At 48.4% G+C, this 16,086-nt stretch overlaps 1 protein-coding gene across 1 annotated transcript; it reads right to left on the bottom strand.

The window, feature by feature from the left end:
- Positions 1-8,887: 8,887 nt before the first annotated feature.
- On the bottom strand, positions 8,888-12,483 carry ATP6V1G1 (ATPase H+ transporting V1 subunit G1). Its single transcript, XM_075519556.1, has 3 exons — positions 12,349-12,483; positions 10,760-10,860; positions 8,888-9,316 (listed from the first exon to the last, which is right to left on the bottom strand). The coding sequence occupies exons 1-3, from the start codon at positions 12,428-12,430 to the stop codon at positions 9,143-9,145; spliced, it is 357 nt and encodes a 118-aa protein (XP_075375671.1). The 5' UTR covers positions 12,431-12,483; the 3' UTR covers positions 8,888-9,142.
- Between the last annotated feature and the right edge of the window lie 3,603 nt (positions 12,484-16,086).

Genomic DNA, 16,086 nt, shown 5'->3' with positions numbered 1-16,086 from the left:
CGAAGGCACAGCCGTCGGTGTAGATCCCACTGCAGGAGTTATCCTCACCTTTTGCAGAGTGGGGGTCCAAAGCCGGAGCTGGACCCATGCAGGGCTGAAGAGTGGCACAGACAGAAGGCTGTCCTCCTCCTCCTCCTCCTCCTCGATCAGCCAAGCAGGACCCACGAAGTACAAATCCCAAGGTTGCGTCAGATGAGTTGCCGTGAATACATTAGTGAAAGCCAAGCACTGACGATAGGGCTGGAGAAATCAGAAGAGGTGAAGGAAGATCTCAAGGCTGGGAAGGGGTCACTGTATATTCAGGAAAAGGTCATGGTAATGCACAGAGAAACAGGGACAATGCGCAGGGTGGGAACCGTAGCCCTCCTCAAAACAGGAGGCTGTGCTGATACGGAGGGCGAGTGCGAGTTTCCTCACCAGCCACTGTACTCTGAAGAAAAGAAGTAGGATCACAGTCAGACAGCTTCACGTGCTGGAGAAGTCATTCACTTTCCTGCAAAGAGGTAACGCTGAGACACACCACAGGAGAGAACACTCATTAGCCTGGGAGTCATGGTTTCACAGCTCACCAAAAGCTAGAGGATCCACGGAGGTCAGGAACAGAGTGAATCAAGTATCTTTGTGACTGTTAGTCTTAGTGAATAGGGTTTTTTTTAAAAAAAAAAAAGCTTCATTGCAGTGCCTGTGTACACTTCCTGAAGAAAATGCCGTTCTTCTCTTGGAGGGATGAATAATTTCTGCAACCCTGCTTGCTCCAGACGTTGCTGAGCAATGTGTTCATTACATCACATGGCTGCATGGAGAACAGAACTGACTTCAAAACCACTTACCCACATGGGATCTTGTTACACTGGAAACTGGCAACTCACATAGTGACATTGTCCAGGTATTGAGAAAAATCAGATAAACCTTCTTGCAGTTCTAGCTCAAGGCCCAGCTGAAATCCCCACCCAAGATAGGGCCATGCAAAGCTTTAGGTTCTTTTGCAAACACTCTTCATCAAAAGCTTTGGCTTTGTTTCCACCTCTTCTCACCCACGCAAGGATCCTGACGGAGGGAGAATATGACAACCAAAGTGCTTAGAAAGAGCACCGTCAGCTCACTGCAAAAAAATGCCCAAGGCAAAACTCTGTGGGGGCAATAAACTTGAAAGCAACACTCATAATTACCGTCAGGTGTACACCGTACACCTCGTGTTCAGCAAGACGCGCGTGTGTGGGCTGAGATTGGCATCAGCACCCCATCCCATCAGCACAAGCAGAAAAATCCTGCTCATCTGGGAGGGGTGTTGGGGGGAGGGAAGAAAAAAAAGAAAAAAAAAGTAGTTCCAAGTTCAAAGCAATCCCAGTTTTGCTGCTCTGAAGCAGCAAAAAAGGCCACACGCTATGAAATTTTTAGAAACTTTTAGACCGACAGGCTTTCCCTCTGAAGGTTTTCAAAGCATCTGTTTCACGCCTATCTAAGGAACTGAGGAGGAAGCTCCACAGCAGCTTAAACCAACCTAAATGGAAGGCAAGGTTCTCCAGTTATTTTTCTGAGATAATTTTCCACCCAGCTGCCTCCCTGACCTTGCAGATCTGGCCCAAAGGAGATGATGGATCTGCAGGTCGGGTTGTGTGGAGCCAAGGTCTCCTAGCCCGACTCTTCCTGACTTCAGCGGTCATCAGGCCACGTGCTCAGGAACCTTTGGCAGGTGTTAGTTTTCTGATCATCTTATTTGGTGCATAATTTTGACACTTTTGTTAGCCAGGCGAGATCCTACCAGGTATCTTCTCAATCCAAGCAGGTATCCTGTAGCCACAGGTCCCACAGAATAGTCTATAAAATATTCAATGATTAATATATTCCAATAAACAACACATTTTAGATTCTAGCTGGACAATAAGCTGCTATCATATTTGCACATATGCCTTTATATCTGGGCTTCTGAAATGCAAAGATGTGTCTGTAACATTCCTATCCCACCTATTGATGGCCCTACCAAAACTTAAGCATTAGAAATTTAACCCTCTTAAAGCCAGCACAGAGAACGGTAATTAACAGCAAATACGAAGTCAATCAGTAAACTAGAAAGAAATCTGGAGAGAGACAAAGGCTCACAAGAAATAGGGAACTATTTGACTGTAAAACAGAAAGAGGACAGCAGCCGGATCCCAACGCAGACTGGAGGTGCTTCTGTTTCGTGCAGCCCAGTTGACACCCTCTGAAACTGGCCCTATTTAAAAATGAAGGTCTTCCAAAAATTGAAATGAGAATGAATGAAATGAAAGTGAATGAAAATGCAGGGCCTCTGCTCCGGGAAGCATCACGTTCACTGTACGTTCAGCTTGTGCTGGCTGGCAGGGGATCTGGGGATTTGTTTTATACAAATCAGAGTTAAGGCAGCTTGAGGTTTGTCTTGAGCCTCGTTCACCAGCATCTATGAAGAAGCGAGTCCTGAGTTAACATAAACCCATGGCAAAGCTATTTGCAAAGTCTCCCTACCTTTCTTCACTTGCTCTTTGCCTGTTTTCTGATTCCTGGTCTTAACTCTCTGCTAATTAAGTGATGAGCCCCCACTGCAGCCTTCTGACGAAGGGACACTTTCACCCTACTGTCAAACGAGACCTCACCCTTCCTTCCAACCAGCTGATTAAACCAGCTGCCAGGGCCAACAGCTATTAGGGGACAAAACCAACCGCGCAACCCCGGGACACGGGGACAGCAGGACTCCAGCAGTGACAATGCTGGAGCCTCCGCAGCCGTCTGACCCGCAGCCCCTCAACCTTCCCGGTAAAAAGCAGCTAAAAACTAAATCTTTCCCTTTTCAGATGAGGCTGGTTACTTCTCCTAGCCTCAGTGAATCTGGTGAAAAGTTAAACATCTGTCCACTTTGAAACAACCTCTAAGTTATTTCAAGACTTCTCCACTATCATGGAGCCTCTAGGCTAAATAATCCATCACCTCCCCACCACCATCGCTCTGAGCCGCGTTTGCCAAAACTCCCCGGGCCCTTCGATGCTCTACTCAAAGAGCAATTTGTTTTCATCTCTTTCAAAGCTCAGCGTCCGAAGAGGACACGGAGACCTCGCCACATTCACGAGCGTAACAACTCTCTCTTTCTTTCTCACCTCCATCTTACGTAGGACGCTTGTATCAATATGCTGCACAGCGGTGACTTCATTTCAAAAACAAAACATTTGCTGAGTCTGGGGGAGTTCACCCTCATCTTCACAATTTCTGCAGGGCTGTACAGCTGGCCATCGATTACCTGGGGTTTGGATATTTGATTTCATCTTTCTTAGTTCAGCGTTACACTTCTCTTCAGGGCTTCTCACGCTATTGGTTTCAGATCATTTCTCCCGTTTATCAAGATCATTTTGAATTGTAATTCAGTCCTCTGTACCGTTTGTATCTCTTCCCAGCTTGGTGCCCTGGACATATATTATAACTGCACTCCCTATTCCATCATGCTGCATTAATAAATATATTACAAGGAACCCGATTCCAGGAAAAAAAATCTGCATTTGAAGTGCTTTCCCAGGCTGCCAGTAACCACCGATACCTCCTGTCCTCCGGGATAACCTCATCCGCCGTCATGTTCTCAGTACCATTTCTTAGATCACTCTTCACTGCTTCAAGTCCCACTGCTTTAAATACTGAGACGTATACTCATTAGTCTGCTTTTTCCTGTTCTGACTCGACAGAACATATGTTCTCTATATATTTATTACATCATTTGATACACTTTTTTGCAATATTTGAAAGGCTGATAACACATCACTGTTATTCCTGCTTTATTTGCAGCGGTCTGCATGCGATTGCAGTCTCTCCCTACATAAGTCCTGTTTGTGGCTGTGCACGCTGCAGCGGTGAGCAGCGGCCAACACAGGCAGATCTCATTTTCTTTTGATGAACCTGCATTTTCAGCGGATAACTGTTCCATCTTTTGTTTTTCCAGTGAGCCTTAATTAGGATAACAAAGTTGTTGAAAGCCTTGTCTTGCCCTTCCCCTCTTCCTGCACACGGAGTCTTCTTCAGGGACTCTGGGTTGGGTGTTTTTTGTCAAACAGCTCAGCAAAGCTGACAGATTGACAGTCATTAAACATAAAAACTTTATTTTACAATATCCCTAAATTACATGTTTCAAATGAAGAATGTCACTTGCTTAAGGCATAAAGTGTGGTTCTTGGGTTTTTTCCCTACTTCTGCCTTTTTCCTATGGAGACTTAAAGTATTATTCTTTTTACTATGGTAATGTAAAAACCTCTTTCTTGCATCTCAAATTTAAAGAGGGAAAGCTTGCTATGTGCCTTGGATAATGATTCAGCTATTGATTCAGCAGATGCTTTATTAGATTATTTTGAGACAGCTGAATGTAATTTAATACCTATTTATTTTCTATTCCTGTGCCAGTCCGAGATACAATCTTCTCTGCGTGAAATTAGTACTTTCTCCTTTCAACCTCAAAGAAAGACTACACTATGCTCCTTTCTTGGATTAGTTTGGGGAACTTTTTCAACAAAACGTTGATCTTGAGGGTCCTTGATAGTCTTTTCTTTTAATACTTTGAAGCCAAAACCTCAGCTAGGATCACTGGGTTCTAGGCTTGTCTTTCCTATTATGCATTAATGCAAGAACTACTGATGTCAGGTAAAAGGGAAAGAGATTCCAGATGAGGAAAATAAAGACAAAAAGGAGATAAAAAGGAAAAATGAGCAGGTTTCATACCGGCCGAGAGAAGGAAGAGGAATGGCATTCTTTTTACGTAGTTATCTGCAACCTACAGAAGGGACTGCGCGACGGGACACCAGAACGGCGAGAGAGCACAAGAGTGCCTGGGTCCGTCCGCGTTAGGGTGTGCTTTTATAGCACTGAGCCCAGCGCCTCTGCGTGCGGCCACTGCTGGGACACACCACCTCGCCGTCCACATCTCCCACGAGCTGCCTCGCCGGCCAGGAACCGCTGCCTTCTCTGTGGGGTTCCCTGTGGCCAGCTAGCCCCGCTTGCTGGGGCGTGAGGCGGGGAAAACAGCAAAAGCCCAGAGCTGTGGGCGGAAGGGAGGGGAGAGGGACTGCCAGCAGCTTGATGGGCTCGTATCTAGCGTACAAAAAAAAGCCCCAGCTTCATTAAAGATCATCAGGAATTGTGTAGGGACCTCACAAAAGCAGAAGAATGAGGAATTTAAGGTTCCCACACGTGGACTTACACACTGGAATACCTCGAACGGTTCGTACGAGGCACATTGGCATGACCATCTGGCAGCAGCCTGTCACCGCAGGGCAGAACAAGGAACGGCTCCTCGATCTTCAGCAGTAGCCACAGCACTGGGAAAATTTAGGGTCCTCTCTTGTGGTTCTGAAACTATCCAAACCAAGCTGCTGGGGAGTTTGTGATAAGGCACTGGCAGTCAAAACTGCTCCCCTCTTAATGAAAGCTTCCTCAAACTCCTGGACTCCAGATACGGGGCTGGGGCCGATTTCCCTCCTTTATTTCTCTGTTTGGACCCTGGAAAGGGAGGAAGGGAAAACGGGGGGGGGGATCGCTAGAGGGGAAAATTACTTTCTCTGCAACAAACAAAAAAAATTACAAGTTAAATATCCCACAAAATGGTCCTATAAAAGTAAGTAAATGAGAATTGTTCTTATGTCACCGGAAGCACCATGAACCAACCACTGAAAGAAGCACGCTGCCCTGCCATTCCACGGTGTCCGAACGAATCTTCCAGCAGCGGCACGGCCGTGCCCTTTGCCTGCTCTCTGCAGCCCCTTGTGGGATCACCCAGGCTGTGAGCGCCTGGGGAGGGCCCCCCCGCCACCACTGCACACACCACGTTTCATCCCTCCTGCCCATTACTAGACCTTTCCCTCATGGTTTTGGATTTAACTGCAACAAACACACCGGGGATCAAACCCATGCTGGCTCTGAACTGACCAAAAAACCACCAGGCATCATCAGACAGAGCAGAGGTGGCGGACCCGAGCAGGATCGGGGGCTTCGATTTCCCCTCTGCCTCCCCTCCCAGAGGGGTGCTGAGCTCCGTGACTGCTTTAACTCCTTGCTTAAACAGGCAACAGCGAGAAGGAGATGCCGACCTTCAGACCGAACAGCGCGAGCTGAGCGGGGAGCAAGCTCTGTCAACACAGCGTCCCTTAAAAATTGAACTCTGGCTTCAAGCAGCACAAATGCGTGTCCTAATTGTACCTCGTACTGCATGTTAAGCCGTCCAGATGACACTCATATTCTGGTGTTAATAAGGCATTTGTCCATCTGGTGTTTGCACAGATGACACGCCTTCTCAATGGTATTTTAAAAGCAAAAAGTGTTAACTCTATAAACATATAATGTCTGAAAAGAAATCCCACAAAAATCAACTCCAAACCATTGTTGGTGAACGTGGATGTGACTGGAGCCAAACTGCACTGCGTAAATCCTAACGCGCCTGCGCTGATTCCAGGAAAGTGCTTATTTGCAAGCAGTTTTAACTGGGAGAAATCAACAGCAGCGGCCACTCACTTGACGTTGCACGAAAAAAACAAGACACAAGTGCTGACCACTTCTTGCCTCCATACGGCCCCAGGACCGTGCCTGGGCTGGCAGTCGGCTGGTATTTCCAGGGATGAGAGCTCAAATAAAGGGAATCGGACAGGGGTACATGTGCCCAAAGCAGCTTCTGGCCCTTTCTGTGGGCTCGTGTACATGGGGCCACATCTGCGAGGGATTACAGAGGCAGATCAGCAGCAGGGAGAATTCGGAGATGGATTTGTACTAGCAAGCTGGGGTGGGTTTTACTCTTACTAATCAAACTTGCTGCAGAAAGTCTAGAAAATCAGATTTCAGAGGCAAGAAGTCGTGTGTCCAACTCCATACCTCTGTCAGTAGAAAACGGTTCCCTGCAGAGTATTTTTCTGGCACAGCCTGGCTTAGGGATGAAGATAGCAGTAGGTCTCCCTTTCCCAGAGCATCACAGTGTAAGATGAGAGAATCTCAGTTTAAAACAAAATAATCTACGCTGCAAACAAAGCCAGCCTTCCTGGAGAGCAGTAATTGGAAATACTCGCTTCCGTGCAAAGTTATAGAGTCTGGTAATTCTAAGCAGTTAAGTTTCAGGGAAATATTACAGAAAATTGATATTCTTGCAACACAATGTTCTAAAGGGAGCGCCTTCACACTGCCTTTTGCCAAGAAGAAATAATCAGGGAAGGATTTTTCCTGTTCTCCTGCCTCTTACTATTTTAGAGAGCAAGGATAGAAAGTCCTCATTAACAAAGGGAAACTTATGAACCAACATGAGAAAGTGGGGCACACACTATATTTTTTCTGGACGGAGTAGCAGTCTTTTACTGATAAAGAAACGGGATGAAATTGCTAATTACAGCCTGGAGCTAGGAGGGCTTCTATGAGGAATATCACGCTGGAGTCTGAGCACCTGTTCTCAACAGGAAGAAATGTTTCATCTCCAAAGGACAGACTAGAATTAGCATGGCTGCAACCTTTTATGAGGCCATAGCACCTCTCCAGTCATTAGACCAGACTGATTAAAACTGCTTTGATCCTGTTCTCCTTGTACTGACCTGGCTTTTTCCCCAGCCTGGCAAATTTAACTTTACAGGAGGCTTTTGTTTCAATTTTACAACCCATTTAATAGCTTGAATTCCTAAAGAGAGCCTTTCAGAACTCCAGTACACTACCATAAAATATTACAACAGGAGACACCATAGCAGTCTCCCGTTTCATTGCCCCGTGGGACTGCAGGCAGACGTTCGTTCCTTGGTTATGCCTTTCACTCATCCTGCTTTCCTCCCTCCCAATCACAACCAAACTCTACAGGGCTGAGAGGCTTTTCAATGCTACGCTGAAGGTGTGTGGAAATACAGGATGTTCTGTCTGAGGAACAGCATCAATAAGGTTTCTTGCTTAGACCCCCCACTGCATGACTCTGGTCTGATCAGGTACATGCTCATCGAGGTCTCTTTTCTGCAAAAAGCCTTAAATTGAACTCAATAAAAAAGCAAAGCTACATTTAATATTCCACTGGTGAGAGAGGGAGAGGAAGAAACTGCTGAAACATGAAGCCTCTTGATGTATTCGTGTGTACTTTTGGTTAAAGAGCTAGAAAGCGATGCACGGACAACCCCAACACACTTATTTCGCACTGTTCCCGGGTACAGCAGGATGCTGCAGGATACAGTATGATCTTGGTAGAAACAACCAGTGACCAGTAATTGACTAAAGGAGGGATAATTACTGCACAGCGCCTGGCTACCAAACTACTCTAGTGAACTGGCAACATTTTATTTCCCCTAATGATCACAAGAACATTTGTTCCTGAAGGTTTTCAGAATGATCTGGCAGGTAAAGCATCAGACTGGAGCCAAGAGGAGGAGCTCTGTAATGGGTTTTTAACTTACAGCGAATGTCTGAAGGTCACAGCAGGTATCTCCTACTCTTTATCAATACTTGATACTCATTCTTCAGAGTCCAGACTCCCTGGCAACACAGTGAGACCCATCAGTACTCTCAGAACAAGTTAGCAGGAACAACAAGACTGACTAGAGACTTTGGAGTTAAATAAGTGTTTTTACTTTCAAGTGTCATAGTGCCAGACTTGTAACTCAAGCTAACAGCAGAATATACAGAGGATATTCAATACAGAGAAACTCAAGCACCTGAAAATTATCAGCCAGCACTGTACAGCCAGAGAATTCTTCTTACAAGGTTTAACCCCTGTACATAGATTAACAACACACCAAAAAATGCATTTTGGTCATCAAGAATACAGTTACGCAGGTCTAAATTACTGACACAAGCTCTCCATTTAAACCTGGCCAGCACCTCTCTCCCTTTTCTACTTCTCAGAGGAAAGCCTCTCACTGAATACTATCCAGATAAAAAGGAAGCATTAATGTGCCAACTTCAATATATATTTATTAACTCAGCACAGAGTTGGGACATGGCCATTTAATGTTTGAATAAGCTCTGAATCAGTGTCAAGACAGAAACTAACAGAACTCCAACAAGATATTGATGACCTACAACTCACTGAAATAATTTAACACATTTACAAGAAGAACAGTTAAGGTATGGCTAAGAGCTGTACATTCCACTTGAAGCTCAGACATTACTACCAGCATTTCCAGCACACTCATTCCTTCTTCCACTACTACCCGTTGATGCGGTAATTCACATGGATTTCAGGTTTGATGTCACACACTAGCGACAACAGCTGGGACAGGACCACCTCGTGGTTCTTCTGGAAGTTCTGCTGGATCACGCTCATCTTTTCCTGGGTCTCCTTCTCAACTTCAGTGGTACAGCTGCCATGAGATCCAAGTGCCTACAAATACCAAAGGAAAGAGAAAGCTCACATGCAAGTAGTTTGACAAAGAAAATGCCATGCCTAGCTCTGGATTCTGTTATTCTGGACTGCCTCACTGCATCTCAACCATTAATCTTTGCTGAGGGAAGAACTGCACTTAAAAAAAAAAAGGTACTGCTGGATTCTCTGCTCAGATTTCCCACTAAACTTGCCCAAGTTTGTATTTCATCCACAGCCCATGCCTTTTGTCCTCTCTTATTCATTATCTATCAGTTTAGAGCATGGGCTTCTAAAGAATGCCTGAAACTGCTGTACTGGTGACTGGAACCGGGAAACCCCGGGCACTACTGTACTAGATACTGGTAGAAAGGTAACGCCCATGATTCAGTTTAAGCACAGTCTTCACAGCATCCCACTGCTTCTACCCTTGGAGAATCTCTGTAAAAATCTCCGCCTTCCTAACGGGACCGTGGGCCACGTGATACACACAGCAAGGAGTCTCTCCCAGCTTACAATGTCCTTCTTGCCTCATAAGCAAGGGCAGAGAGGGCAAACTCCCATTATAAGTGGCGGGAAAAGGCACGGAACAAGTACGCTGAAGGAGACTAGCACTCTGGGACTCAAATTCAAGGAGCTTCTCTCTCTGGAGAAGGATAAATAAAACAGAACCAGCTGACAGGCAGTGAAGTCCACTTTATTAGCCTGGAATTGGCTGGTATCATACACCTAGTGAACCAAGCTAACAAGTGATTGTACAAAACTAATCTTGACCTACTGATACGAAGGAGATTAGGCAGGAGAACAGAGGAGGTGGTATTGTGCTAACCAGAAGATGCACAGAGGGGAGGGTTGCCAGGCCATTTTCTGAATATTCAGAACTGAGAGGGGCACATAGGCAGTAGAAACTCCCTGATTGTGCTGCAGCCCTCAGCTGGTAAAGGGCCCCAGTTCTGCACCTTTGGGGAATCCCTCCTCTTGCTCAGAAGGAAAGGAAAACACACCCCTTGGGACATAGCAGGCAATACTGCTAAGCAGAACACAAGCCTTACAACTGCTTCAGCAAGAGAGCAGCACCTACAAGGCAAGGGGTTTCTACCACGTTAGCATCGTAGAAACCAGCTCGCTCAGAAACCAGGGAAAATGAGCTTGGTCTTTTTTTGACACTGCTACATACAGCAGGTTTTGGGAGGCTGCCACCCATCAGGGCACCAGCCAGTACATGAGCTTATTAAGCTAATTCACTGCTAGTCAATAGTTCTGGCTGTTGAGATGCAATACACCATGTTCTGATTCACTTCCACTGGTTTTTCCATGACACGTGGCTGTGCATCAGAGGAAGGCAGTTAGGGAAGTACTTCTCCGGCAACATGTTCCACCCCGAGGGCTGCTCTCAGGGCAAGTAACCCCAAACACAAGGCTAAGGGACTGGGTAGGTAACAGTGAATGATCTAGAAAACAAACCGCTGCTTCCTTGGCCTTGAACTCCTTCTCCCTCTGCAGGCGGTACTGCTCAATCTCTGCCTGGGCTTCTTCTTTTGCCTGCTTCAGCCTCCGATTCTTTCCTGTTTCCAAAGAACATACCAAATGAAATAAAGAAGAGAAAGTATTGAGAGCGTATTTCCCCACACCCTCCAGCTACCCGATGCACAACGATCACTGTAGCTTTTACTATTGCAGCAGCTCCTTCTGCAGGAGGCATCAGCAAGGCACTGCACACCCTCGCAGCCCCTCCAGCTTTGCAGCGTTAGCCGACCTCAGGAGCACGAGGTCGCCCTGTGTGCCACCGAACCATCACCGAGCTCACCGCGCAATGAGCTGCCACCAGCAAGAACTGGAGAGGTTCTCTGAGCCATTGGATGCATCAGACAACCTGCAGGTCTGGCCTTGCTCACGTGTGCGTGCAACATCCCTGAGCGATCCCAAAGAGCACAGGACAAAGAGCATTAAGTCTTGGTTTTGTCACGCAAATTGGGCAACTAGTAGAAAAACTGGCTGCTGCATCAACTTCCCCTCTTGGACTTTCCACCACACGCTCCCCTCCGAGGTTATCATCATTACAGTGAGCTACAACAATCTACTTCTCACAAAACTGTCAGGGGGTAGAACTGCAACACAGTGCACCTTCATTAAAAAAAAAAATAAATGCTTGAAGTGGGAAAAGTTTGTAAAGGTGGGGATCTTTGTAACCTGAATTTCTCTCGTTCAACAGGAAAAGCTAGCTTGGATCCCCAAGGAGTAGTGCTCTCAACTCTATAAAATGTCTAATCACCAACATGGAAATGCACTGTTTCCATCAAGAAGAAAAAAAAAAAAAGTAGGAAAGATGCAGATAAGCACAAGCATCCCCCAACTGAAGACCCTGCTGCCGTGAAGGACCGGGTTTCGATGGTGGTCTCCTCCTAGGCGCAGTCCCCCTGGGCCAGGAGTCACCGAGCTCCTCCCAGACCTGTGCAGGCCCCTCCAGCTACTGGCACGAAGCCTCCCCGCTGCCGTGCTGCCGGGCTGCCGCCGACTTCACTCGCCACACCTTCACACAGCAGGCGCGTTCCGGAGGAGCGGACCGAGGCCGCCCTCCCAAGGAGCCCCACCGCGCTCCCCACCGCCCCGTGCGGCGCCTTTGGCCCCGCTCTCCCCGCCGAGCCCCGCGGCGCTGCCGGCGCCGCTCACGGTCCCCTCCCCAGGGGCACGGGGCGGTCCCCGCTGGCCCAGCGGCCCGCAGACACCGCTCCTCCGCCCCCTGCGCTGCCGAGCGGCCCCCGGCGGCAGCACGGCCGGGCGGGCCGGCAGCCTCCTCCCGCGGACCGGGCTCCAGCGGCCCGGCGGCACCTCCGCGCCCGGCAGGGCCGCACCAGCAGCTCCCCGCTCCCCCCTCCCCCGAGGCGGCCGGGCCTGAGAGGCCTCAGGCGGCCGGGCCGGGCTAGGCCGGGCCGGGCCGGGCCGGGCCGGGCCGGGCCGGGCCGGGCCGGGCCCGGCCCCGCCGCCGCCTCAGGCCGCCGCCGCCTCATGCCGCCGCGGCGGGGCCGGGCCGGGCCGGGCCGGGCCGTACTCACGCTTGCGGGCCTCGGCCACCTTCTCGGCGGCGCGCTTCTCGGCCTGCAGCAGCTGCTGGATGCCCTGCGACTGGCTCGCCATGGCGGCGCGCTCCCCTCCCCGCCCCTCACCCCGCCGCCGCCAACGTCCCTGCGTCAGGCCAGGCCCCGCCCCGGGCCCGCCCCAACAGTCAGACCCCGCCCCGGACACGCCCCCACCGCCCGGGCCACGCCCCCTGGGGCAGGGGCTCGGCAGCCGCCGCTCCCGGCGGGCGGGGCCCGGGTTGGAAGCGTGGGGGCGGCCTCCGGTCAAACCCCTCCGGCCGGCGCTGGCTGGCCTTTATTTCTGTTTATTTCGTGGTTTTTAATCTTTGGCCTTGCAGCAAACCCAGAATGCGCATTGCCGTTAGCACCAGACTCCCGCACGGGAAGCTCTGCTCCCCTCTGGGCAGCAGCAGCAGCTCCTCCCGGCTGCACAGGACGTGGGGTCTCGCCCCCGAGCACGGGGGAATTTCGAAGCACCCAGGACCATCTTCCCTGGGGGCTCCCGGGAGAGCCAGGCCCCTCTGCCCCAGCACACACCCCTACTTCACCCCAGCGCCGCTCCAGGCAAACCCCACTGCGGCCCAGCCCCTGGCCATCACCTCCCAGGGATGATTTAAGACCCTGAACGCGGCTCCCCCGACGCTTTCGGAGCATAAATTACAATTATTGCCACGGACAAAGCGTCAGAGCCGTGCCAGTGACTCACATCACTGCAAGGAGGAGTGGGGGGCTGCTGGTGCGCCTCTTCCGTCCCCCGTGATGAAAGGGCCAGCAGACAATGAATCAAATGCATATTTATAGTGCTGAATGGGAATTATGAGTGTCTGGCAGGGTGACCTTCATCTGGGCCCGGCAATTAACTAAATGGGCTTAGCAGGCCTGTCCATCGAGTGTTATATTCGCTTCAGTAAAAGAAAGATAAAAGGAAAGATGGGGAGAAGAGCTCTGATCATAACCCTGTGTTTGGAAGCAAGCCTGGGAGCCGGCGGTTCAGGGAGCAGCAGCAGCGGCTGGTGCGGAGGGGCGAGCAGGCGCCCGCCGCGGCACCGGCTGCTCCCGTCGGGCACAGGACGGCTGGCAGGAGGGAAACCCAGCAAATCTGGTCCTAAGGCATCTGTGACAAACGGGGCAGGTTCGGCCAAGGGGATCGGCTCAGCAGACGCACCGGTTATCAGTGAGCGCAGACGGGAAAGGACAGAAGACACGGGTCCGATTCAAAATATGCCGCAGCACCTTGAGAGGTGGTGGGGCTCAGCTGGGCCAGACCCAAACTGTTTTACAAGAGAAATGGCCCAAAAATGGAAGCCGTCTCATCTAGCTCCAAATCTGAGGAGCCCCCTGCCCTCCTCTCACCTCAGACCTCTGCAAAAGCCACCAAATTAAACTCTCCCACTGACTCCTGCAGCCCTCGGATGATGCCTCCATCCCCTTCCCATCTAGAAACTCCATTAGCTGCCCAAAACCAGGCTCATTAGCTGCTGCCATTTTTTCAGGGATGTTCATCTGCTGCCAATTAAAGCACTTGAGCTGAACTCACAAATTACCCCCGCAGCAGGACGCTCTGAAGGCGATGTAACGCATCGAGCAGGGTTTGCAGCAGAGCGGCTGAAGCAGGCTCAGCTCTCCCCTGAAGTCACAGCAGGCACCAGGGTATTATTTTCCTCCTGGGTGACTGCGATTTTCAGACTCGCTGCTTCTATCTGTAAGATAACGATGATAACAATGCCCGTTTTTGCCCCCAGAAATATCCTGGATATCATCACACTAAGTTTTCAGACAAAAATCCCTCCCAAAGTACAGCTTTGGGTTGACCAAAACCATTTGATGCGGTTTTGGCGATTTCATTTTGATGGTTAACAAATGAGGCAATGATAGTTGGTATTTAAAACAACCTTTTGTTTGGTTGCATTGCTTTTTAGTTTAAGATTGCTCAAAAGCTAATTGAAACCTCATGGTGTGCATCACATGAAACACGTGAATCTAAAAGCTGTTTGAGCAACTTTTCAATTCACTTAAAATTTTGAAAAATCGCTTCTCACTTGTTGCAAAAAAATGTGTTTCCAATTCTCAAACCTGCCTTTGCATGAATAAGAGAGCTGCTTGTACAGCTTTAATTCTACTGGCAATGGATTTATAATTAATTAGCATCACAAGTACTTCTGAACTTGGCTTTTATTCCCCCCAGATTCATTGCACAAGAGCTTGTCACTCGCTCTTACAGAGAAAGCAGCTATTGCTGAAACTGATACTAGCATCCCGTTATTTGTCCAGCACTGATTTCTTAATACCACAAACTTGACTAACCCTAAATTTCATGTACCTCACATTCAACGAAGACTGGAGGAAGAACACCTTTAGAAGACTAAGGCTAGTCCTGCTCTCTACCACGGGAAAATAAATTGCTGAAAATCTTTCTGGCACAAAACTACTTCCCCTTGTGCTGCTCTGCCTGGGCTGTGCTGACGGATAACTCGGAGCACGTGAATCCTGCCCGCTCGCTGCCTTCCCCCTCCCCGCTTGCCCTGCCAGGACTCAGTCCCTCTGGCTATACATAGAGATATTTAAGCAACATGAAAAGTTTAGTATTTTCGAAATACCACTTCCAGATCTGGAGTCTGTCGGGGTCTGAAACGTCCCGATGCCCGAGGAGAAGGGAGGAGCGCTGGGGCCGGGGGGGTGACTCAGGGCTCACACGCTGGCTCTTGCCAGAAAGAGAGGACTGTCCTGCAGAGCTTGAAGGAAAGAAAAGCATTTTATTTTTCTTTGGCTGTTTCTGCAGATCACATTCATGAAAGTGAAATTAAACACATTTCTTATTTAATTTTCTTTTTTTTCCCCAAAAGCTTTTTTTTTTTTCCTTGCCAGCATTGAAGACTGATTCTCATTTTGGAGCGGCGTCTTTCATCTTCCTCCTTGTGTTCCACACTGGGTCATAACTCCATGCATGTGTTACACTGGTTTCTGAAATATCAGAAGAGGTTTCTAGAATCAGGAAGGAAAAAAACAAATACAGATTTCCTTTATCTTTATTTTTCTTTTCGTTTCTAAGCACAGAAAACATGTGCCATGTCTTATGATCCTGCAGGCATTAATGATTCCAAGACACGTTCTGTAAGAATGAGATTTTAAACATTGTGTCTGGCTTCTTTCCAGAACAGGTAATTACATTTTTCCTCTCTAAATTCCCCTGCACTTTCAATTGGATACGTTACTATTATCCATTCCCTGACTTAAACCGTTATGCTGTGCATTTATCTACTCTTCTAAAAAGGTTTTGTGTTGAATGCCTGGGAACCGAACTGGTTTCTCTCTTCTGAGGTTTAATTTGTTAACACAAATCACTTTGAGGCATTGAGATGATGCAGCTGTTGGTTGATGATAAATGATCATTGGTTGATTGCTAAAAGACTACCAATGAAAAATTATTAATTAGAATTCATAGTTTGGAGGGATATTTTAAATGATAAACTGAGTGTTAGAAATCTAAGCACAACATAGCAGTAAAATTTACATAGAAAACTCAACCAAACCTTCAAGTGCACAAGCCAGTACCGCTTGACTGTACCTGGCCTACACCAAGAATTTGGCCCAAATATCCCAAAATAAGAAAGAATCTTTCGTTTTTCATTTGGAGTTTCTTTGTGATCAAGGATAATGTAAAGCCTGGAGTAACCCGATTGCAGTGATGGAATTACAGCAGAAGAATGGACTTAC

This window comes from Mycteria americana, chromosome 17 (genome assembly GCF_035582795.1).
Source record: "Mycteria americana isolate JAX WOST 10 ecotype Jacksonville Zoo and Gardens chromosome 17, USCA_MyAme_1.0, whole genome shotgun sequence".
NCBI classification, from domain to species: domain Eukaryota; kingdom Metazoa; phylum Chordata; class Aves; order Ciconiiformes; family Ciconiidae; genus Mycteria; species Mycteria americana.
Note: the sequence above shows the minus strand (reverse complement) of the source record. Positions and strands in the feature narration are given on the sequence as shown.

Bases quoted from the DNA above. Each gene is read 5' to 3' on its own strand.
- ATP6V1G1 (XM_075519556.1), bottom strand. From the start codon at position 12,430: ATGGCGAGCCAGTCGCAGGGCATCCAGCAGCTGCTGCAGGCCGAGAAG. The intron at 10,861-12,348 runs GTGAGTACGGCC...CTTTGGAAACAG, and splicing joins GGTGGCCGAGGCCCGCAAGC to GAAAGAATCGGAGGCTGAAG. The intron at 9,317-10,759 runs GTTTGTTTTCTA...TGGTATTTGTAG, and splicing joins TCAAGGCCAAGGAAGCAGCG to GCACTTGGATCTCATGGCAG.